The sequence below is a fragment of the Phocoena phocoena genome, chromosome 15 (assembly GCF_963924675.1).
Source record: "Phocoena phocoena chromosome 15, mPhoPho1.1, whole genome shotgun sequence".
NCBI classification, from domain to species: Eukaryota; Metazoa; Chordata; class Mammalia; order Artiodactyla; family Phocoenidae; genus Phocoena; species Phocoena phocoena.
Genome location: NC_089233.1, coordinates 34,837,434 through 34,861,897, shown reverse-complemented (window position 1 = coordinate 34,861,897; position 24,464 = coordinate 34,837,434). Strand labels below are relative to the sequence as shown.

The 24,464-nt window shown below is 53.7% G+C and overlaps 1 protein-coding gene across 1 annotated transcript; it reads right to left on the bottom strand.

Moving 5' to 3' along the window:
• Positions 1-9,150: 9,150 nt before the first annotated feature.
• TFAP4 (transcription factor AP-4) lies at positions 9,151-21,005 on the bottom strand. The gene is made up of 7 exons (XM_065892975.1): positions 20,792-21,005; positions 13,335-13,500; positions 13,126-13,224; positions 12,541-12,711; positions 11,797-11,937; positions 11,000-11,155; positions 9,151-10,189 (listed from the first exon to the last, which is right to left on the bottom strand). Exons 1-7 carry the CDS (start codon positions 20,878-20,880, stop codon positions 9,995-9,997), a joined length of 1,017 nt encoding a protein of 338 aa, XP_065749047.1. The 5' UTR covers positions 20,881-21,005; the 3' UTR covers positions 9,151-9,994.
• Positions 21,006-24,464: the final 3,459 nt, after the last annotated feature.

Below are 24,464 nucleotides of genomic sequence, written 5' to 3'. Positions count from 1 at the left end.
CCTTCCCAGGCCTCTGGAAGAGACAGAATGCTGACGGGAGGGAAAAAAGGGGAGCGAGGAGGTGCGTTGGATGCTCTGAGTGTGGTTGGTCAGACAGTGGAGGGACAGATCCCTTTCCAGCGGTGCCTCTGCTATGTGCTACTTAATGCACTTTTCCTGAGGGCACATGATGGCCCCCGAAAGCCAGTTCTAGGAGGGGTAGCACTGGCTGGTCCTGCTGGGAAGGGGGGTCCCTGTGGGGGTGACAGTCGGCTGTGGAGGAAAGGGCGACAGTCAGTTTGGCATCTTTCATGTGCTTCACATTTAAAATGGCTTTATTGAGGTACAACGGCCACACAGCAAACAGCGTATTAAAAGTGTAGAATTCGATACATTTTGACACATGTACATAACCACCATCAAAATAACGAAGATTCCTCACTCCCGAATTTTCCTCATGTCCCTCCCTCCTACCCCTTCCCAGGCAACCACTGATCTGCTTCCTGTCACTACACGTTTGTTTGCATTTCCTAGATTTTGATATAAATGGAATCTTCCCATATGCGCTCTTTTTATCTGGCTTCTTTCACGTAGCATAATTACGCTGAGATTTCTTCACATTGCAGCACGTATGGATAGCTCACTCCTTTTGATCCTGATTCCATGGCCTGGATGGACTACAGTTTGTTATCCATCATCTATTGAGAAACTTTTGGGTGGTTTCCAAGTTTTGGCTATTACCAATAAAGCTGCTATGAATGTTTGTGTACAATTCATTATGACATACGCTTTCATTTCTCTTGGGTAAATACTTAGGAGTGGATTGGCTGGTAGGTGTTTAAATTTTTTCTTTCTTTTATTAATTAATTTTTTTTAATTTTTATTGAAGTATAGTTGATTTACAACATTGTGTTTCAGGTGTACAGCAAAGTGATTCAGTTACATATATATATATATTCTTTTTTATATTCTTTTCCATTTTAGGTTATTACAAGGTATTGAGTGTAGTTCCTTGTACTGTACAGCAGGTCCTTGTTGTTTATATATTTTATATATAGTAATGTGTATATGTTGATCCCAAACTCCTAATTTATCCCTCGCCCCCTTAAATTTTTTTCTAAGGTGACTGTACTGTTTTATGTTCCCACCACCACTTCCTCCACATCCTTGCCAGCACTTGGTCAGTCTTTGAAATTTTAGTCATCCTTACAGGTGTGTAGTGATATTGCATTGTAGGTTTAATTTGCATTTTCCTAACGACTAATGATATTAAGCATCTTCCCATGTGTATATCTGTCATCCACTTCTCTTTTGGTTTTTTTGGGGTTTTTTGGCCACACCATGCGGCTTGCAGGTTCCCCAACCAGGGACTGAACCCGGGCTCCCGGCAGTGGAAGCATGGAGTCCTAACCACTGGACCAGCAGGGAAGTCCCTGTCATCCACTTCTTCAGTGCATCTTCGATGAAGTGCCTGTCCAAATCTTTTGCCTATTTTTTACCGGTTGTTTTCTTTTATTGAGTTTTTGTTTTGTTTTGTTTTGTTTTGCAGTACGCGGGCCTCTCACTGTTATGGCCTCTCCCGCCACGGAGCACAGGCTGCGGACACGCAGGCTCAGCGGCCATGGCCCACGGGTCCAGCAGCTCCGCGGCACGCAGGATCCTCCCGGACCAGGGCGCAAACCCGTGTCCCCTGCATCGGCAGGTGGACTCTCAACCACTGTGCCACCAGGGAAGACCCCTCTTTTTTTGAGTTTTAAGAGTTCTTTACATACGCTGGAGACAAGCTGTTTATCGGAAACATCATTCATAAATAGTTTCTCCAAGTCTGTGGCTTAACTTTTCATTCACATGTGTCTTTCAAATGGCAGAAGTTCTTGATTTTTATCAAGTACAATTGATCAATTTGATATTTTATGAATTATGCCTTTGGTGTCATACTGAAGAACTCTTTGCCTAACCCAAGGTCACAAAGATTTTTTTCCTGTTTTCTCCTAGAAATGTAATAGTTTCAGGTTGTACATTTAGACCTATAATCCATTTTCTGCCATTTTTTTTAATATGTTGCAAGATGTGGAGCAAGATTTAGATTTTTACAAATGGATGTCCAGTTGTTCCAGCACAACTGGCCATTTGTTTAAATGGCCACTGAATTGCCTTTGCACCTTTTTTTGAAAATCAATTGACCATGTATGTGTGAATCTATTTCTGGACTACATTCTGTTCCATTGATCTATGTGTCTATCGCCTCACTAATACCTCACTATCTTGATCACCATAGCTTCCTAATAAATCTTGAAAACAGGTAGTGTGAAGTCTCCAACTTTGATCTTCTTTTTTTTTTTTTTTTGCGTTACGCGGGCCTCTCACTGTTGTGGCCTCTCCCGTTGGGGAGCACAGGCTCCGGACACGCAGGCTCAGCAGCCATGGCTCACAGGCCCAGCCACTCTGCGGCATGTGGGATCTTCCCGGACCAGGGCACGAACCCATGTCCCCTGCATCGGCAGGCGGACTCTCAACCCCTGCGCCACCAGGGAAGCCCTGATCTTCTTTTTTAAAGTTGTTTTGACTATTCTCGTCCCTTTCATGCACTTCCACATGAATTTTGGAATCAGCCTGTCAGTTGTTTTTTTAAAAGCCTTCTTGGAGTTTAATTGGATTAGGATGAATCTATAGATCAGTTTGAAGAGAACTGATGAGTTATCGATTGCAATGGTTAACTTTATGTGTCAACCTGACAAGGCCATGTGGCCCACCTGTGTGGTCAAACATCAGTCTGAATGTTGCTGTGTGGGTGTTTTCCAGATGTGCCTAACATTTAAATCCACAGCCTCTGACTCAAGCAGACCATCTTCCCTAATGTGGGTGGGCCTCACCCAATCAGTTGAAGGCCTTAAGAGAAAAGACTGAGGTGCCCCGAAGGGGAAGGAGTTCTGCGTTCAGACTAGACAGCAATTTGGACTCGTGGACTCGCCTGACTCTCCAGCTGCCGCCTCCCCCGTGCATTTCCGACTTTCCGGTCCCCACAACCTCCCTCCGTAAACACATATCCCCTTGGCTGTTTCTCGGGAGACCCTGACCGACACACCAACACTGAGTCTTCTAACCCATGTGCACGCTGGGGGGCTGGGGGGGCGCTCCCCGTGAGGGAGGAGGCAGCGCTCGGTCACGGGAAAGAAAAGGACGTCCAAGCCAAGGAGGCGCCCGCCCCACCAGGGGCTTCAAGGGACAAGAGGCGGACGTTACCACCTCACAGTGGAGCCCGAGGCTCAGGGCTGAAGGGACTTGTTCAACGTCACCAATTCAGAACGGAGCTGCTGGACCTGAACCCGGATCTGCCCGACTCACAAACCCGGGGCTTCTCCCATCAATCAAGTGAATGTCATCCATGGGGGGGGTGGGGAGAGGAATTAGCAGGGCAGGGAAGAGAGTGGAGGGCTGTGACAGGGGGCGGGGGGTGCAGGACAGAGAGAGGGTCAGAGAAACCACAGGAACCCAAGCCAGGCAGACGGGGAGGGTGAGCCCAGCACTGCTTAAAGGGTTGACTGCATTTGATTTAAACATGCCCTGTCTGAGCTCAAACAGATCCTTGTACAGCCAGCAATGATTCACAACAGCCAAAAGGTGAAAAAAAGCCGAGGCGTCCATCAGTAGATAAATGGATAAACAGAATGTGGTCCATCCATACAATGGGATATTATTCAGCCATTAAAAAAAAAAACTAATATATGCTACAACATAGATAAACCTTGAAAATGCTATGCTAAGTGAAACAAAAGTCACAAAAGGACAGTATATTAGTTTGCTAGGGTTGCCATAACAAAATACCACAGACTGGGGACTTAAACAACAGAAATTTATTTTCTCATAGTTCTGGAGGCTGTTTAAGTCCAAAATCAAGGTGTCAGCAGATTTCATTTCTTCTGAAGTAGCCCTCACTGAGAGAACCTTTCCATTTACCTCAGGAATTAGAGGCTATCTACCTTAGAAGGACCCAAATTCATACCCAGTGCAGGAATCCCCCCCCCACAATAGCTCTGACAGAGACCTCTGTTTGAATACCTCCAGTGACAGGGAACTCACTACCAGAGAGCTTAATTCTGCTGTTTTGAATACGAGGTGAGGCCCACAACCAGCCACAATGCTCCAGATCTCCTCCTCACCTGCCACCGCACCTTCCCGCAGGAAGCCAGGGACACGCACCACGAGAGTCCCCTAGGGAATGGAGACCGCCTCTCCCCTGATCTCAAACATGCAGCCCCCCCACTAACCCTCTGCGCCCGTCCACCCCAGACAATTCCTCCTCCCTACAAGGGAACAGATTTTCGTCAATTCTCTTTCCAAATTTTCAGAGCATCCTCTCTATCTCCCACAGGAGGGGAGGCAACGTGAGGCAGACAATGAATCTCTGGAATGTGTACAGCACCGCAGCCTTCTCCAATCACTTTGCCATTTCCTCTTGAACTTGATCCTGAGGCTGCCACAGAGACAGGCCGTACCAGCAGGAACCTGTGACCTAGGCCCCCTAATTCAGGAAACTCTGCAGCTGTCACTCCTAGCTCCTTTTCAACACCAGGGGTGTGGTGGGGGAAGAGCTGGTTTGGGGAGCTCATTCCTTCCTACAGCTGCCGGATTCAGGGCCCAACCTGCCCCCCAGCCCCCAGTCCTACCCCTCCTCTCAGCCAGCACACGCTCACGTCAATCAACACCAGAAGCTGCAACTCAGCAGGGCAAGAGGAGAGAGGGGACCAAGGCAGGGGATGGCACTAACCTCACCCCTGGTGCAGGACTTGCAGGGCAAGGGGGCACACAGAACTCCAGAGAGAGGGAGAAAGACAAATGCCACAAGGATGGTAGCATCCAGGAAAGCACAGAGAGGCAGCCGGATAAAGAAGGACCCATGGGATGGGCTCGGGTGGGATAGGGGAAAGCCAGAGACTACGAAGTCTCAGGCTAAGGACAGCGTGGCCAGCCAGCTCCAAGAGGCGGCTGGAGGATTTGCATGTGCTTTATGTACTTGTCTGAGGCCAGTTAACCAACAGCTAAGGCGGCCAAGGTCACAGGAAGCCCCCTCCCCCCCCACCCCTTTCCACTAGACAACCCTTCAAACATCTCACAGAGCTGGTGCGAATGCCCTGCTGACAGGGATGCCCCGAAATCAAGGCAACAAGCAGCATTTATTTATCATAACCCACCCTGTGCCAGGAAAGCATAAAGATGACTCCCAAATATCCATAAAGTACACCAAGAAAGCAAGAATTGGACGCAACAGGAGATGAAAACCACACAAAGGCAGGCACACAAAATGGAGCCATTTGTAAGGCTGATACAAAAGCAAACGGCACTACATACGTAAGTCTTCCCATGTGTGTAACTTGATCACTTGCCAATTCACAGTGTCCTTAAAATAAGAACAAGCCAACTGTTCGGGAGAAGTGAAATTATTTCTTCTGCTGAGACTCAACAGGAATTTCTTCTGAGGATCTTCACAAAGAGGACACGGTGTAATGTAATGATCCTTGAGATCAGAGCAGACATACATTTCCCATGAGATTTAATCCCTAACAAAGAAATAGGGTGGGGGAGGCCACCAGGAACCAAGAATGCCTAGCTCCCTCCTGAAGAAACCATCACCAAAGAGAGTCACATGCTTAGAATGTCCCTCCACAGCCACACTGGTGGCAGAATCAATAGCCTAGCACAATCTATTTGGGGGACAGCATCTACTAAAATATATTCATAATAGCCGTTAAGTTGGAAGCAACCTAAATGTCCACTGTTAGGTGACTGGCTAAACAACTTTGTGGTCTGTTCATACAATGCAATATTCTTACCAATAAAAATGAACAAACTGCCATTATACACAAAACCATACATGAATCTCAAAAAATTATATTAAGAGAAGCCAGACAAAAAGAGTATATATACTGTATGATTTGTATGAAGATCTAAAATAAACAAAACTAGGGAGTTCCCTGGTGGTCTAGTGGTTATTAGGATTCAGCACTTTCACTGCTGTGTCCTGGAGTTCAATCCTTGGTCAGGGAACTGAGATCCTGCAAGCTGTGTGGCATGACCAAAATTTAAAAATAAATAAATTAATTAAATTGACAAAACTAATCTATAGTGACAGAAATTAAAACTGTGGGGAATTCCGATGATCCACTGGTTAGGACTCTGTGCTTTCACTGTGGAGGGTGCAGGTTTCATCCCTTGTCGGGAAACTAAGATCCCGCATGCCAGGCTGTGTGGACAAAAATAAATAAATAAATAAAACTGTGGTGAGATTCCACTCTACACCTACCAAATTTGCTGAAAAAAAAAAAAACTGAAAAATATAATGATCTGACAATATCAAGTGCTGATGAGGTTGCACAGCAACTCCAATTCTCAAACATTGCTGCTGCAAAATGTTACAGAGCAACTGTACACACACATACGTAAGTGAGAGCATGTAAAACTGTAAAATCTGAATAAGTCCTGTGGTGGGCACTGACAGCGATCACCTGGTTTCCATACCATACATTAGGCAAACAAGACGCTAGCACTGGGAGAGGCGGGGTGAAGCGTGCAGGGAGCCTCCCTGTACATTTCTATACTTCCAAAAATTGAATTTTAAGAAGCAAACCACTTGAGGGCTTGGTGCGGTGCCGGCTACACGGGTGTATATTCAGTTTGTGAAAATTCACGGAGCTAAACACTTCAGTTATGAGCCCTCTTCTGAGTGTACTTTATACGGTACTTCAAAAAAGGTTTTTAAGACAGGTTTTGTTGAACTCTGGCGTTGATCGTGTCTCTCCTAGACCCCTTCCCATCACAAAAAATAAAGTCCAAGCTTCTTAGCGTGGCTTGGAAGTCCTCTACGATCTGGTTCCCACATCGTCTCCACTTCTTCCTCCTCCCAGGCCAGTGTCCGCACTGCCCGCAGGACACCGTGCCCTTTCCGACCCCCTGGCCTGGCTCCCACTTGCCCCCGACGCCCGGATCCGCGGCCGTACCCACGGAGGTGTAGCCAGTGCAAGATACACACAGGGCTCCCAGACTCGGCAGGAAGAAAGGAATGAGATACTTCGTGGGTAGTTTCTTGCATTCATCACCTGTGCGGAAATGGCAACGTTTCAGACACTGTGGGTTAAAAGGAAACGTGCTATTAAAATTAACGTCTCTTGTTCCTTTCTGACCGCTGCCTCTAGACCGTCGTAAGTCACGTGTGCAGCGTGCCTGACTTCCGCCGGGCAGCGCAGGCGCCACCACCCGCGGCCGCGTCCTCCGAGGGACGCGAGCGGGAAAGCCGGCGAGCGCCTCCACGCGGAGGACACGCAGGAACCGCGGGTTCGCGGCGTTTGCGTGCGGAGCGTGCGTGAGAGCGCGCGGGGCGGGGCCGAGCCTGGGCCAGAGGAGCTTGCAGTCGGGAGCGCGCGAGATGGCCTGAGGCACCAAGGAGCATGCGCACCGAGGGGCGGGGCGGAGCGAGTCCGGGAAGAGGCGGGACGGAGGCCGCGCCCCTGATTCCCGCCGCCTGCTGGTGAGACAGCCTACGGCCGCTGGGCGCGCCACGACAGGTCTGGGCTTAGGGTATTCCCCTGGCCCCGCCTCTGAGCCGCGCCTCTGGCCTATAGGAACTGCGTAGTTCCAGACACCGGAAGGAGGCGGAGCCTCCGCCTTGCTAGGCCCGACGTCCTGGTTCCATAGCGCCCTCTATTGACCCTCTCAGGAGCTGCCTGGAACCCGTCGGACGCGCCTTGCACCTGGCCAAAAGGGGTCGCTCTGCTGGCCTTGGGAAGGGGCGTCCCCGCCCATATCCTAGCGAAGACGGTTCCCTCAAACACGCATTTAATTTATGTAAATATATCTAAATATATCCCAAAAGGGAAAACTACAGTAATAATGCTAAGTGAAAGAAGCCAGACTCAAGCTAAATATGTAATGTCATATACTGTAAATGAATATATTTATAGTATATGACATTTTGAAAAAGGCAAAACTATAGGAACCATAGGAATAGATTGGTCGGTGGTTGCCAGGGTCTGGGTGGACCACAAAGGGACATAGGGGAACGCAAGGATGAAGCAACTATATCTTAATTATGGTGATGGTTACACATTTGTCAAAACTCCCACAAGCAAAAACTAAAAAGTGAATTTTTACCGAAGTTAAATTACACTTTAATTTCTTTAAACACTAAAAAAAAAAAAGTAGATTGGTGGTTATCAAGGGCTCAGAGAAGGGAGGAATGGGGAGAGACTGATTAATGGGTAAGGGGTTCATTTTGGAGTGAGAAATGTTTTGGAATGAGATAGAGGTGATGGTTGCACAGCATAGTAATGTAGTAAATGCCACTGAATTGTTCCCTTCTAAATGCTTAATTTTAAGTTATGTGAATTTCACTAAAAAAAAAAAAATGCAGGCTCCTGCCTGCCTTTCTATTCAACAAATTCCTGTCTGGAGGCATTCATTGTGGGGTGAGATGTGAATCAGCTATTCTTCCTCTCTGGCCTCAGTCCCCACGTACCTGTCATGTACCTGAGGAAAAGCAGGTCAAGAGGGACACATTATAAAGCAATCTCTGGTCATGGAGGATTAAGGAATTTAAAGGACCACCTCCTTACCAATTAAGATGTAATGTCCTTGTGCCATTATGATTCTCAACTTTCAGATGAGAAAACTGAGTCTCAAAGATCAAGTGGTTTGCCCAAGGTGGATCTGATCACCAGCAGACCAACCCCAGGACCTGAGCTCTTAAACACCACACCATAAGGGAATGCTCACTTCTCTTCTGTAGATGAGGATACTGAAGTTCCAAGGGTTACACAAGGTGAGGAAGTTGCAAAGCCTAGGGATCAATCAGGACCACTGAGCATCTTGTGTCCTTTCTCTAGGAGACAGGAACCTATGGCTTGGTTGTTCATTCTCTCCTTGCCTCCCACCAAGGAGGAGATGGGAGCCACTCACCTCAGCCCCAACACCATCTCCCATCTTTGCAGAATCCCCAGAGTAAACCCAGGGAATCTAAGGACACCAATTTCTCATCATAACACCACACATAAGTTGGGGGAGTCATCACACTCACCCACATCCAATCCCCTCCAGTGGGCCCAGAGAACACCCCCTACGCTACCCCAGGAAGCCTTCACCAGTTCCTCATGACAGCACACATCCAGGAGACACAGAATCTAAAAAACAAAGTACAAACTTTATTTTGTTTCTTTATAAAGGCACAGTGGCCTCTTGGTTTTTTCCCCCCACTTTCTTAACAAAATATAATAGCTTCTCCTTGAACACAAAGACCTCAAAATTGTAAAAAAAAAAACAAAACAAAACAAAAAAAAAAAACAAAACTAAAACCAAAAAAGAACCAACAACAAACAAAACAAAAAGAGAAAGACAAAGACTTTTTTGGGGTGGAAGATGGGAAACCTGGAGGGAGAGGTGGGGGCCGGACAGTGGTGGAGAGTGGCGATTCCTAGTGCTGAGACAGGGAGGGGAGGGAAGAAGGGCAGCAGCAAACCCCAACCGAGAAGCAACGGAGACCCCCGGACCCCGAGAGCCCCGACCCAGCCAGACCCCCAACCCGTGTAAGTGCTTAAAGGAGAAAGAACACCAAAAAGAGGAGGGAAGGGGGAATTAAAAACTGACGGTCATAGGGCTGGCTCTGGCGAGGGCAGAAATACCTTGGGGTTTTGTTTGATTTTCCCTGTTCTTAAAAACATGTTTCAATGAAAAAATGCTTTTTGGCGAGAGAGGCCAGGCACCTCCATGTCCGCTTCCCCAGCCTCCGGGGCCGAGGCCCAGCCCCAGGTGTCCCGGTGCTGCCACGCGCTCCTGCCGCCCCAGCCCCGGACCTCGGGTTGGGTGGCTTCACTCAAAGGTCGATTTACAGTATTGAAAAAGAGGTCATAAAAGAGACCCAAATGATGCCGTAATTTTGTAAAAATTCCTCACTCGTTCACCCTCATGTCTCCCAGTTGCTGCCCCGCCCCCTCCAGCCCCCAGAAGGGAGAGGAGGGCTGGGGGGTGGTCAGGGAAGACCCCCGTTCCCCACTGGCTCCTCCCGGCTCTGGTCCATGGCGTCGCTGTCCGAGGCCTCCGAATCGGAGGCGGTGTCGGAGGCGTGGGCCTCGGGGCAGTTGCGGACCGGCTTCACGATGACGGCTCGACGCTGCTCCTCCTCCTGCTCCTGCCTTTCCTGGGTGCCCTCGATGTGCTGAATCGCCTGGTGGAGAAGCTGCCATGAGGATGGTGGGGCCATGTGGACAGCCACCATCTCCCCCACCACCCACACACCCCCAAGAAAGGTCCAGAAGCAAGCCTGGCAAAGCAGGGGCAGCCTGCCAGAGTCAGGAGAAACAAACTTCAGAAGCCCTCTGCTGAGCTGAAAAAGACTTGGAGGGGAGACAGTGCCCAGCTGCGTGAAGTCACAAGCTTCTTACGCTCACTTATATATTTCAAAGCCTGCCTGTTGGCTTATGGAAGGTCTCTGTTATAAATTTTATTATTCAATTTTTCGGGTTTACGTGCAACTCAAGTTCCAGGGGTTGATGGCCTTTATTCTGTTTGGGCGTTTTGGGTTAATTGTTTCTTTGCAATGTTGGGCCTCCCAAGAGGTCTCTGCCCCAGGCTGGGCACAATAGTGACTTCAGGTTCGACCTTCAGAGCTGACAGTGAAGCCAGGCTTCACTGCCACCCAACCAGTCACTGCCCCCTCCACCCCCATCCCAGGTCCTGGACCAACCCAAGAGCTGGATGCAGGAACTCTGAAAGCAGGGGCTCTGGGAACAAAAGACCCCCCTCAGCAAATGCCATGTGGAGAGAAGGAATGGGGTCTTCCGGGCCATCCAGTCCCCCCTCTCTGCCCCTCACCCCAGATGCAGAGATGGAGACCCATCTGGCTTCCAGACTTCCTCCCCACAAAGCTCAAGCTCTGTCTCAATCCCCGCCAGTCGCCCACTTTCTTATCTCCCCACAAAGGGCCCATTCCCAGAGGACGACCCCCCATGCATTGCCCCCTCCCCAAGCCAGGTACCTGCACAATGGTGTCCAGATTTTGCCGGGATGTTGAAACAGAGTTGATGACCGAGGAGGGGCCCATGGTGACGACATTAATGTGGTGGGAGGGAGGGGGCGCTGGCGCCGGCACGATCACTGTGGGGTGGTGGGTAGGGGCTGGAGTGGGCAGAAGCTGCAAGACAGAGGCCCTCAGTCCTTCTACGAAGGTTCTGGGAGCTGCCCCTTCCCTTCTGTCCGCCACAGAGGGTGTGGGACGGCCCTCCAAAACCATCTCCCTCTGCCCACTTCCTGGAGAGCCTCCACCGATCACCCCAGTCCATCGGCCTCCTTCACTCGCTGGAGGCTGTCCAGTTTGTGACCCCTCCCACCCCTCTTATTTTAAGAATGAAGAAAAGGTGGCCTGGAGAGGGGCTTTAGGCTATCTAAGACTGCATGGCCCTTCCCTCTCCAGAGCCAAGCCAGCACTTCACACCTAACAAACACAGTGGTGGTCGGGAGTTCAGGCTGAATTTAGGTGGCCGGGGTCCAAATCCTTGCCCCAAACTGCTAAGGATACTGGTGTGTTACTGAACTTTTCTGTGCCTCCAGTTCCTTATCAGTAAACAGGAGTAATAACAGCTCAGGCCTCAAAGGGCTACAACAAGGATTCAATGGAATAATGTATGCAAGACACCTGGAAGCCAGGAACATCTGCATTACCATGATTTAGGCCCAGGGCCCACCCTGCTAGACACCCAGAGGCACCAACATTGAGTCTGAGAGCCCTGGCCCAGGCCCAGGCCCAAACTGCCCCTCCAGGCACCTCCTGCTCACCTGGGTCCGCAGGTGCTGTTGTTCCCGCTCCAGCTTCTCCTGGTGCAGCAGCCGCACCTGCTCCTGCTGCTGTTGCAGCTGCACCTGCTGTGCGATCACCTTGAGCTTTTCCGGGTACATGTGGGCCTCCAGCGAGCGCACCTGGGGGTGGAACGGCAGGCTCAGAGGTAGGACCCAGGCCACACCCTGGCGCCTCCCCCAGCTCGGGGCCCACAGACTGCTGAGGTCAGCCTCCCTGCCACCCTCGGGGTGGAGACCAAAGTCCTGACCATAGCCAGCCAGGCCCGCCCTGACTCTGCTCCCCTCCCGTGCAGCTCCCCTCATGCCATGCTCCCTCCCTGCCTGCCTCCAGCCCCAGGTCTTTGCCCATGCTGTTCTCTCTGCCTGGAGCACCCTTCTCCCCTCTCTGCCTGTTCAGCGGTGAGACTCGCCCTCCCACCCTCAGCTCAGGTCACTTCCACAGAGAAGCTATGGGGCGGCCCATCTGGAACCAGCCCAGGTCCCCCTCCTGATGCCCACCCATCCGGTGTGGCCTTTATCACAGCTGCATAATTACGATGTGAGAGCCATTGACTCATCTCTCCCCAGGCAGACGGTGACCCCCAAGGACTGGGACCTGTCTGGTTTGCTCCTCAATGGACACCCTTCTCCTAGGCCTGGCACAAAGCAGGAGCTCCCGTAAATAACAGGAGAAAAGGAAGAGAGCTGGACAGCATCCCCCACCGGCCCGCCCACCTGCCTCACCTGCTCCTCCAGCATCATGCGCACCGAGCGCTCCTTGTCCAGCTGCTGCCGCAGCTCGATCATCTCCCGCCGCAGGTCCTCCGCCTTCTCGTCCTCCCAGATGTCTGGCGAGCCGATGCCCTCGTCCTTGTCCTCTGCCCGCCGCCGCTTGGGGGATGAGCCGCTCAGCTCCTGAGGACCCCAAGGGGTCGGTGAGTGTGCTGTGACACTGCATACCACCACCACCACCACCACCACCACCACCACCGGGAGTGGGGGTGGGAAGCTCCATCACAGCCCACCAAAGCTGTCAAACCCAGGTGCACCGGCACTGGGGAGCCCCAGTGTGCAAATCCACCAGACAGCCAAGGCTGGGAAAGGAGGCAGAATGCACTTGCTTCCCAAAGTCACCCAGTTCCTTCCAGAGCCCACTCCACTGCACTTGACCCTGGCTAAATCAGGGCCTGGGCAGGAACGCAAGTGCCAGAAGTAGGCAGGTCGGTGGGGAAGAAGGGACCCACAGCCCCATCACAGTCCCAAGCCAGTGTTTGGGGCCGGACACGCCCATGTCAATGAGAGGGAGCCAGGGGGAGGGCAGGGCGCTACCTGGATAAAGCGCTTGAGCTGTGTGTTCTGCTGCAGAAGCCTGGTCTTCTCCTGCTCCAGGGAGAAGATGTATTCGGCCGTTTGCTGGAGAATGGCTGCCTGAGGGCAGGAGGGACAGAAAAATCAGGGACCCTGGCTGACAGTGTTTTCCGAATCTCCCTGCTCCAGCCCACCACCTCCTCCGGGAAGTCCTCCTGGCACTTGCCCACCTTGCTGAGCTTCTCTCCATCTGTGTGGGGGATGAGGGTCTTGAGGGACTGGAACCCCGCGTTGATGCTCTGCATGCGCCTCCGCTCGTTGCTGTTAGCAATCTCCCGCCGAATCCGCCGCTCCTGGTCCCGCTGAGTCTCAGGGGTCAATGGAATGTTGGCAAGGCTGCGGGGAGGACAGGGACAGGCTCAGGCTGGGCGCCCTCCATGCCCTGCCCCCAGTGGCCCCTGTCTTTACAATTCATCTCCAGAGGGGCCTAAGTGTAACAGGCATCCCTCCCACTACAGAAGATACCAGCTCTGTCTGATGCTTACACCCCCAGTAGATCGGGGGCTGATGGAGTAGCGTGCTCTGGGATGCCTGGGTGTCAAAATAAGCATGCAGACCCTAGGTCCCGAGCCCAGTGTCTGGCCAGCAGGTCTGAGTGGGGCCCAGAAACCCACATGGCTAAGAATCCCTGTGATTCTGATGCAGGTGGCCTCAGGTGATAATCAGAGACACCTGCTCTTGGGACACCTCTGAGCTCCTTGCTATGCACCTAGACCCCCTCCTTCAAGGTCGCAGGCTTGAGGACTGAGGGAGATGTCCCTCCTCCCTTCCCACCCCCACAGCCACAAGCTACTACGTAAGCCCCCAGCCTGGACCCAGACCCTGAGCTAAGGCTTCAAAGACAAGACAGGTACCACTCACTCCAGGAAGAGGACCCGGCCAACCTCCCCTGGGGACAGTTCTCCCTGAAGCCCAACCATCCCAAAAGGCAAGCCCACCCTGTGCCAGAGAATCGAGGCTCCCAGCACGCAGTAGGCGATGTTATTGCATATTATGTGATTGCATCTTGCAGGAGCAGCAGCCAGTGGGGTGAGAGAGAAGGCAGCAAGCGGTAGGGGGCGAGGCTGCCTGTCGAGAGGCATTGGCAGGAGGCAGAGACGGCAGCAGGGCCTGTGGGCCTAACGCCACTGCTCCCGAGAGGTGGGCCTGTGTGTGGCCTGGAGGAGGCATGCTCCCCTTCCAGGCCCTCTCCTGCAACTCCCCCGCCCCTGAACTGATGGCTTCCAGATGCTGGGCTCCCAGAAGAGGCCACCAGCCCCACCCAAAGCCACAGCCCTGGCTTCTTCCTGAGGGGCCCTCCTGGGGTGACCTGGTCCAGGCCTGGGCCAAGAGAGCTCACACCTCTGGGTCTAGGAGAATGGGGAAAGGATTCTGGGCAGCCTTGTTCCATTGGTGCGGGAGCCTAGGCTCAAAGAGGTAGGTGCCCAGGCCCCCATGCCCATCCCTAGGCAAAAAGGAGTTTGCTTGGAAACCTAGGAGAGGAGCACATCTGTAACAGCTAGATACAACCAAGGCCTTGCTGGCCCCCCAGCCTGCCCCACCTGTCCCCCCTCAGCTCCCTGAGGGACCCTAAACTCGCTCTTGCCCCCTCCTGGGTCTCTGCCTCCTCTCCCCACGGAGAGGGTGGTCAGCTGGGGGTGGGCTGGGAGCAGGCTCCACATCAGCCGCTGCTGGGTGTCTGAAGACCTGTCCTCCACCAGCACCCCCAGCATCTCCCTGGGACCCTCCCCAAGATACAGTTCCCTCACAGCACTGGAAAGGTGGCCGACGACCCCTATTTACAAATGAGACTTAGGGCTCAGAGTGGGAGGGATACAATTTTAGGGTCATACAGCTGGGCATCTGGCTCCCCCACTTCTGGGCCAGGGGCACCTCCCTTCTGTCAGTTTCCCTGCCCCTACAGTGGGGGTGATGGTGAAAAGGGGAGGATGCAGGTCAGAGACCTGATACACAGTGGCTTGCCTACCCCTTTGCAGGCGGGGTGGGGTGGGGGTGGGGGGGTTGGGGGTGGATCAGAACTGAGTCCAGGCTCCTGGGTCTGGCAGTGCCCTCCAGATCCTCTGCGGCAGGTGGATTAAAGACATGGGGAGGGGGGACTTCCCTCGTGGTCCAGTGGTTGAGACTCTGCACTTCCGCTGCACGGGGCACGGGTTTGATCCCTGGTCGGGGAACTAGGATCCCACATGCCACACAGCACAGCCAAAAAAAAAAAAAAAAAAACTGTAAAGACACAGGGAGAAATATCCTTAGGAAGCCAAGCCACTGAGTGACTGAGATCTGTCTGGGAGCTTCCCCATCCCTGCCCTGGAGAGATACAGGGAGAGACCGCCCCCCCCCCCCCCCACTTATCCCACCCCTGGGTACTTCCTGGTGATGCCCACAGGCCAGAGCTGACCAGAGTGGTAAGGGGTCAAAAAGGAGACCCACCTCCAGCCCTGGGTCACCCTGAGTGCTGGCCCTTCCAGAAGGCCCACCTGGAGACCCTAGCAATAGAGTTACTGTTTTAACCTGGTGGTCTCATGGTTAGGACTTGGCACTTTCATTTGGTGGGCTGGGGTTCAATCCCTGGTTGGGGAACTAATATCCTACAAGCCAAGGGACATGGCCAAAAGAATAAAATAAAATAAAATATAAAGAAGTCTTGAGTTCTTAATGTAATGTGCTAAGGACTCACTTTGCTGGAATTTTCTCACTGAACCATCTCAATCTTCCTCTGAGTTAAGCGGCCTTATGGCATGAGGACACTGACGCTTGGGAAAGGAACAGCTACAGTAAGCGCTGGGGCTGGGACTTGAACCCTGATCCCAGAGCCCTGCTCTTACCCACAGGGCAGAGTGGGCTCTGCACCATCCCTCAGAGCCGGACACCCCGAGAGACAGGAGACAGTCACCCCTGTAGAAAGGACTGAGCCATCAGGTTAGCTCTTACTGTCACTCACAGAACTTTTTATATTTTTCCCTGTCTGACTACCATGGACACCCAGTTGGGTGGCTGCGTTGCAATAAGGAATCTAGGGTTTGGGGAGGGGAAGTGACATGTCCAAGGTCAGGCAGCCACACCAGGGCACCATAGGCACCTGCAGGAGCCAAAACGAATGCTCTCCTCTGCCACCCAGGGGTGGCACCCTCCACTGAGGGCTCACACATAACCCTGCTTACCAGAGCCCTGGGTGTGGCCTCAAGAGGCAGCGCCCTGGCCCTCCTGACAAATGGTGGGACAGGACGAGGCCCAGAAGTGAAGTGACTTGCCCAAGATCACACCATGAGAGCGAGCATAGCAGGGTACAGCTGCAACGCACCTCCTGCACTTCCCAGCTCCCAAGTCCCACCAACTCCCCAGGCTGAAGCCAGAACTCAACACCCACTGCCCCCCACCACTGCCGCAGCCCCACCAGCCAGCTCATCTGCCCATGAAACCTCAGCCCAGGGAAGCCAACATTCAGCCCCTCCCTTCTCTCCAGGATGCCCACGAGCTTGGGAGACACCAAAGGAGACCACAGGGCCCCAGGCCTGAAGGCCCCAGCCCAGAAGTTCCCAGAAGGAAGGGGCCTGGCATCCAGGCAGGGAGAAAGGGCCTCCTCATCCTAGCTCTTCCGAATGTTCTATCCTGTCCCCTTTACCACCAAGTCCATCAGCCCAGCCTCCTCGTTCAGGAACCAGCTGCTGGTTAACCTAGTACAGACTTAAGTCCCAGAAAACAGACTTCACCCCAAAGCCACAGTTCCTCATAGGGACTTAGGCTGCCACCAAGGCCAACTCACCTAAATAGCCCTGGAAGTTTCTTTAATAGAATGCAGACTAACCAGGGGTTCTGATGAGTGGAATCATGGCCATCCAGGGGTTCCTATACAGGATGGCTAATTACCATTTCTCGCTGCTACTCTACTAGATAAAGTGGATTTTTCTGCAAACACCTGAAAGTTTCTTACATTTCTTTCTGAGTTTTGCAGAAGTAAACATGATTTACAGTAATTGTAAGGTTCTCCACCTCCTTCACATCAACTTCAGACCCACCCAGGTGAGCAGTGAGGCCTTGTCCACAGATGCTCTCTCTTACTTGTCTCCCTCCCTGAGAGCCTCAGCCAGCCAGTCTCCTGGGGCTGGGCAGCCAACGGCCAAGGAACTGTTTGCATACCAGCCTCCAGTGCCAAGATCAGAGCTGCCACCCCCTCTACCTGGGTGCCCCCAAGACATCCCCCGGAATAATGCCCACATCCCAACCAGAGGCTCAAGGGCAGGAAGCCGGCTCTTCAATTCTAGATCCGGATCTGTACCTGTTCCTCCTGCCTAGCCCAAGGGCAAACTGGTATCCCCTAATCCCCACACACCCCTGCCCAGCTCCAGCCTCAAATTAGCCACTGAGAACTCTCATTTCACACTGCCCTGAAGTCACTCACACACCCACCACTCAATGTCTACACAGTCAGAGATGGGAAAGCCCACGCAGGGTTTCTCCCATACCCCAAAAGGAGGACAGGAGGAAGACGACCCTCTCATTAAGGATGCCCAAGGCCCCCATCCTTCTCTCTGCAGCAGGTACTGAAGCAGCCCGGGGCCCTCGCCCATCCCCACTGCTTCTATCCATACACCCTGCCCTCAGTCCCAGAACAAACCACGTCCAGGTTGTTCCCATCAGAAACACCCCCTCCCCACAGCTTCTACAGCCCCTCAGAGGGAGCCCTGCACTGGGTTCAAGTGGAAACTCCAGCCCTGCCACTTACTAGCTGTGGAACCCCAAGCTTAGCCACTTAGTCTCTCAAAGCCTCAGTTTCCCCATCTATAAAACAGGGGAATACTGCCTCACTTCATAGGGTCGTGGTGAAGTTTAAAAGAGATGGAGGAAAAAAAATAAGGGAGACAGACTGAGGATAACAGGATGCCTTGTTTTTTCAGAGTTTGTACCCAGGATCCCAGGAGAACCCATGGCTCTAAGGAAACTGACTTGTCCTGTAGCACCATGAGACTTCCATCTCTTAGAACGGGAGCAAGTTCTCGTTCATTGTGGTGTCCTCAATCCCAGCACGAAGTAGGTGCCTCGTAAATACCAGACCAGGGACCCAACACACTCCAAAGTCCCTAATTGTTCTCTAACTCCTTCTGAGGGGAGATGGTCTCTTTCCCCCCTAAGGCAGGCAGTAGGTAAACTCTTTAACACCACCATGCTCCTGCTTCTAAGAATCTGAGTGCCACTTAATAGCTACCAGGCACTTTCCACACACATGGCCAAACTTCACAGGTGCTCCATTTTACGGAGGCTGAGAGCAGTTAGGCAACATGTCCAAAACCACACAGCTTATGTGCGTGCCGCTGTCGGGTACGGCCCCCCGCTGTATGGTACTGTCCCCTCGGGGAGACTGAGGAGAGAAGCAGGGAGCCCTGCTAGTCACTGAGGGATGAAGCAAAGTCCACCAGCCTGAGAAGCGAGTATATCCGGCCAGAAGGCCCCACCCAACCCACACTCAATCCTACCTCACCAGGCAGCTCCTCCTGAAAATGAAAAAACCCAGAGGCCCCAAATCCACACCCAGTGCATGGGCTGACAACTGTCTCACAGCTGGACAAGCTGAGTAGTCCCCGTGCCCAACTCTGGGGCACTTGGTCCCTAAGGGACTGCTGGACTCCTCTGAAGGGGGGCTTGGAAGAGGAACAGGTCAAGCTGGAGTCCTAGGGGGCCGAGAGAGGACGCAGCCAAGGCCCAGGCCTGGCAACCAGAGGGTCCTATGGTACCAAGCCTGCCTGGGATCAGGCCCAGAATGTCCACTCCAGCATCTGGGGCAGCTCAACCCACCTCCTCACTGCCCAGGCACCCTCTGAGCAATCAGCAGCTCAGGGTAAGAGCAGGGCTCTGGGATCAGAGTTCAAGTCCCAGCCCCACCACTTGCCCTACCTGTTCCTTCCCAAACCTATCCTCCACCCACACAGAAATCATAAAGCCACTTTACTCAGAGGAAGATTATGACAATTCAGTGAGAAAAATCTCGCAAAACGAATCCCTACAATGCATTATGTGCTCCAGAATTTTTTTTTTTCTTTCCACTTATTACAGCTAAACCCTCTAGGTGGTCTTTAGAGAAGGGCCAACACTCAGGGTGGTGCTGCTGATTGCCCACCACCTTGAACTTAAGAGTAATTAAGGTGGGAGCCCTGGTCTGTGCGAGGGGCGGGGGGTGTTGGGGGTGTATACGTGTGCAGCAACCTTCCCCCAACCTGGTTTCTGCAGCCCCTGGTGTCGACCAGCCTGGGCCACACCGCCTGCGGCTCCTCCTCCCTCAATCCCCGCCTTGCCTGCCCAGGACCGCAGAGCACGTGGCCCCAGCCCTGGGGAGCCATTTCGCTCCTAAAGTAGCAAGGCAGGAAAAGGGCCACAGGTCCCAAACTTGGACCCGCAGAGAACAACCCACGCAGTATCGCCGTCCCGCAGGTTGTGTTCAATATGCAGATGCCCAGGCCCGTCTCCTAGCGATCGGAATTGCGGGCGTGTGCATTTTAACAACTGTCCAGGGCGATTCCGCTAACCCATAACTCTTCGGTAAAGGGTATATCTGGAGCAACCTGGGCCAAACTAAGAAAGTGCCTCCTGGGGAAGGCTACGCATCTCGGACCACCCATCCACCCACCCACCCAGCCTGCTGGGCAACCGGACGCTTTCGGTTTATGGCTGGGGGGAGGGGCACGAGACCAGAAAGTTTGCAGCGGAGACCCACGTGCGGCGGGCAGCGGCCTGGTGAGGCTAGGGGCGACCTCTGATGCCCCTTCCCCCAAAAGCCCCGCACCCGGCCTGCCTCGCCCACCCCGCCCGCGGGGTCAGAGCTTTGTGCGGGTAAAGCGTGGCCCAGGCGCGCCTACAACTCCCACAATGCCGCACCGACGCGGCGCGGAGAACTACTGCTCCCGCGAGGCGGCGCGCTGAGGTCCGCCTACTCCAAGAGGGCTGCAGAGTCACGTCCAGGCCTCGCTAGTAAACAGCGCCCGGGCGCGGGCGGCAAGCTAGCGAGTGGCCGCCAACGTGCCCGGGTCCACGGCGCTCCCGGCGGGCCGCGCCGGCCCCTCGGGTCCCGCCCACTCCCGCACCCCGACTCCAGCACGCCCCCCCGACCCCGCTGCAGCCGCTCCCTGCAAACACACCATCCGGCTCCCCGCCCGCCCCCCCGCGCTTGGAGCCGCGGCTTAGCTGCATTGTAGCCGTCCGCACCGCGGCCCCACGCGCGCCCCGGGCCCCTCAGACCCCCTTGCAGGGGGCGCCCAGAGAGAGCGATGAAGGAGGGAGAGGAAGGAAGCCGCCGCAGGAGGGGGGAGGAGGAAGCGAGGGGGGGGGAAAGCCACCAGCACCAAGCATGGCCGGGACTGCTGCAGAACCACGTGGGTCTGTTTGCAATTTACAAACGTCGCGACTCGCCCGCCTGCAGCGGACAAAAGTGACCGGGGCCGCTGGGGGCCCCCACGTTCAGAGGGAGGAGGGTCCCCGAGCGGCCCGAGCCTGGCGCGCAGGGCTGCAGCCACCCCCGCGGCTAAGAAAGGCGAGAGGGTCCGCGGCGCGGGCCATGCGTGCGCACACGCGCGCCCGCCGGGGCGGACTAGCCGGGGGCTGCAATCGTGGGAAGGGGGTGAGGGGGAGGAGGAGTACACACCTACAGAGCCCTCCTATCACTTCTTTCTCTGTTTTCCTGAAATGTTGCAAAGAGGGCACCTTCTGAGTGGGCACCATGAAATACTCCATAGCGATCGGCCCCCCTCCTCTGCACGAGCCAGGTCCCGCGGTCCGCCGGAGAATACAAGATGGAAATCCGAATCAAAGGGCAGCGCCGGACGGAGGTGCAGAATCGGCCGGTCCCAGATGCTGGCTGCGGCGGCGGCGAGGGGAGGGAGGCGGGCGGGAGGGGCGGGAGGGAGGTCTCTCCGGCCTGCCTCCCCGGGCGTGTGTATATGTGTGTGTGTGTGTGTGTGTGTGTGTGTTTGCAGCTGATCAGATGTCTGTTTCAAGGCGGGAAACAGCTGGTGAAAACTCAGCACTCCCCCGGCCTCCTTCCGCGGAGTAAGGAATTGCATGTAAACAAAGGACTATTTGCAGCGCCCCCCAGGGCGGCGCGAGGCCCGGGCGAGACGGGCGCTGGCCCCCGGGGGCGAGTGGTGGCCAGGGTCTGCGCGCCTCCCCACAAGCTCCGGGTGCGGGGGCCGCGGGCGGTCTTGAAGGGCGCGGCGTGAATGGAGCGAGCTGCGGCCGAGCTACATGCGCCACTATGGGTGATGAGGTCCATCAGCTGACAGGTTGGCAAGCGTAGCAAAAAAAAAAAAAAAAAAAAGCCAGCCACAGCGAGGAAACCCAGTCCGCGCGCCCGGGGTCCGGCGGGGGCTGCTCCGTGCAGGGTCTGCGCGCTTGGCGGCCGGCGGGGGGCGGGGGTGCGCAGCTGGGCCCGGCGAAGGCGAAGGCGGCCTGAGGTGCTGCTCCGGGCTTTTTTCTTCTTCGGTTGCAACTGCACAGAGAGGAGCTGCTCTGGCGCGCTCCCTCCGAGCCCAGGGCCCCCTGGAAACTTGCGTCATAGCCACCGCTTCCCACATGTAACTTGGGGCCGACTTCAGAGGCCGGCCAGCCCCCTCCCTCACTCGCTCCCTGCCTAGCTGCCCGCCACTGCCCGCCCAGCCTGGGTTCCGGAGCCTGGGAATCCCGGAGTCGGGGAGGGGAGGGCAAAGGGGGGCGCGCCGGGCGCCTCGGATCCCGGGGCTGCATTAGGAAGCAGGGGCCCCGGCGGGGAGGGAAGGGTGGAGGCGGGCCAGGACGGCAGCGGCCCCGGAGGCGGGCTGCCAGCGCGGCTGGGAGGTTTGGTGGATGCTGCCGGGTCGCCTCCTATGCCCCCTCGCTTTACCCCTCCTCTGGGAGGCTGGACAGCAGGCGGCACGCCCTAGCTTGGCCCGGGCAGGCGAAGGCAGCATCTTCCCATTCAGGGCGAAGCCAGTGCGAGACTTGCTCCCCCGCCAGGTTGCGCTCTCTACTAGGGGTGAAGGCCTGGAGCGGGTGAGGGAGGGACGCCTTGGCGGCGAGTTCCGTCCGCCCTTCCCGCGTCCCCTCCCCTGGCTCCTGGAGGTTGGCCCCTGGCTCAGGAAGACCGCGCTTGCCTTGGAATGTCCTCCCTCCTGCCCACCGCCTTTCCCAATCCCATCCGCCTTCCAGGTTCCGCCCAAATCGTGCCTCCTAATTGAAATACTGCTACTTATAACAATGATTACTGTTATTATTAGGAAATGTTATTGTTATTAGATATTCGGAGCACCTTGTAGATGCCTGGCAGTTTTGCGTGAATATTTTCCGATCCTTAAAGTAAGGTGTCAGGCTGCTTCTGTAAGTACAGGTCCCGGACCGTGTAACATCACAGTCCCTGGGAGGCTTCACTGTGGGGACAGGAAGGATGACATCTGGGGACAACATAGGATACAGGGCCACATAACTGTGTACAATGAGCAGCGTCCACAGTGCCTGGGTGAATGAATGAACGAGAGCTGGGAGAAGTGTGTCCACCCTTTGCTCTGTCTTCTACAGAAATGCCTTGACCCAGCCTGAGCCCAGTTCCTGCGAGCACACTGTCACTCAGACTGGCCTCCCCATTTCTGCCAAAGGCGTCTTCTCATCTACAGCCCTCTGCTGTCTCAGATGCACAAACCCACACACCCCTGGCTCAGCTGCTCCTGCCCCAAGGCCTGAAATATCATCACTGCTCCCACCGCCCCACTCCAACACTCTCCCACCACTAACCCGCGTCACGGCAGTAGCACCAGAAGTCCCCAGACTCCAGGCCGTTTTCCATTCCCAGGAGGCTCTGTACACCCCTTAGTCTGATCCCTTCCCACCTCCTAATTCAGTCCATTGTGCCCTCTGGAGCCCTCAAAGGGTGTTCACCAAAATCCCCTTTATCCTTGGTACCTGACTTTACCCCTCACCTTCCTGCTCTAAGTTAGGTGTCAGCAAACTTTTTCTATAAAGGGCGTGTAAAAGTTATTTGCATGTGGAATCTAAAATATGACACAAGTGACCATATCTAAGAAACAGAAACACAGACATAGAGAACAGACTTGTAGTTGCCAAAGGAGCGGGGGTGGGAAGGGAAGGACTGAGAGTTTGGGATTAGGAGATGCAAACTATTATATATAGGATGGATAAATGACAAGGTCCTACTGTATAGCACAGGGAACTATATTCAATATCCTGTGATAAACCATAATGGAAAAGAATATGAAATATATATAACTGAATCACTTTGCTGTACAGCAAAAATTAACTCATTGTAAATCAACTGTACTTCCATAAAATTTTTTTTAAATATTTGTGTTAGTTTCCTATTGCTACTGTAACAAATTACCACAAACTTAGTGACTTAAAACAACACAAGGGAATTACCTGGTTGTCCAGTGGTTAGGACTCGGTGCTTTCACTGCCATGGGCCAGGGTTCAATCCCTGGTCAGGGAACTAAGATCCCAAAAGCTGCGCAGTGCAGCCAATTAAAAAAAAAATTATTCTCTGGAGGTCAGAAGTCCAAATGGGTTGTATTTGTCTGAAATCAAGGTGTCAGCAGGGCTGCACTCCTTCTGAAGGCTCTAGGGGAGAATCCCTTTCCTCACCTTTTCCAGCTTCTAGCGCCTGCCCACATTTCTTGGCTCCTGGCCCCTTCCTTCATCTTCAGAGTGCATCACTCCAACTTCTTCGGTCATCACATCTCCTTCTCTGACTCTGACCACCCCCACACCCTTATATGATGACCTTGGGCCCAAGCAGATAATCCAGAATAATTTCCCCATCTCAAGATCCTTAACTTAATTATATATTCAAAGCCCCTTTTGCCATGTAAGGTAACTTATTCACAGGTTCCAGAGATTAGGACATGAACATCTTGGGGAGGTCATTTTTCTGTCTACCATACCATTCTCAGTTCATGAGCCATACAAAACCTGGCAGAGGTTGCAATATGCTCCATCTATTCCACTCCTAGGTACACATCCAAAAGAATGAAAACAAGGACTCAAACAGATGATCATATACCAGTATTCACATCAGCATGATTCACAATAGCCAAGGGTGAAAACAACCCAGGGTCCATCAATAGATAAATGGATAAACAAAATGTGGTCTATTCAAACAAGGGAATATTATTCAGCCTTAAAAAGGAATGAAGTTCTGGGACTTCCTTGGTGGTGCAGTGGTTAAGATTCCGTGCTCCCAATGCAGGGGTCCCGGGTTCCTTCCCTGGTCAGGGAACTAGATCCCACATGCATGCCGCAACTAAGATTTCCCTGCCGCAACTAAGGAGCCTGCC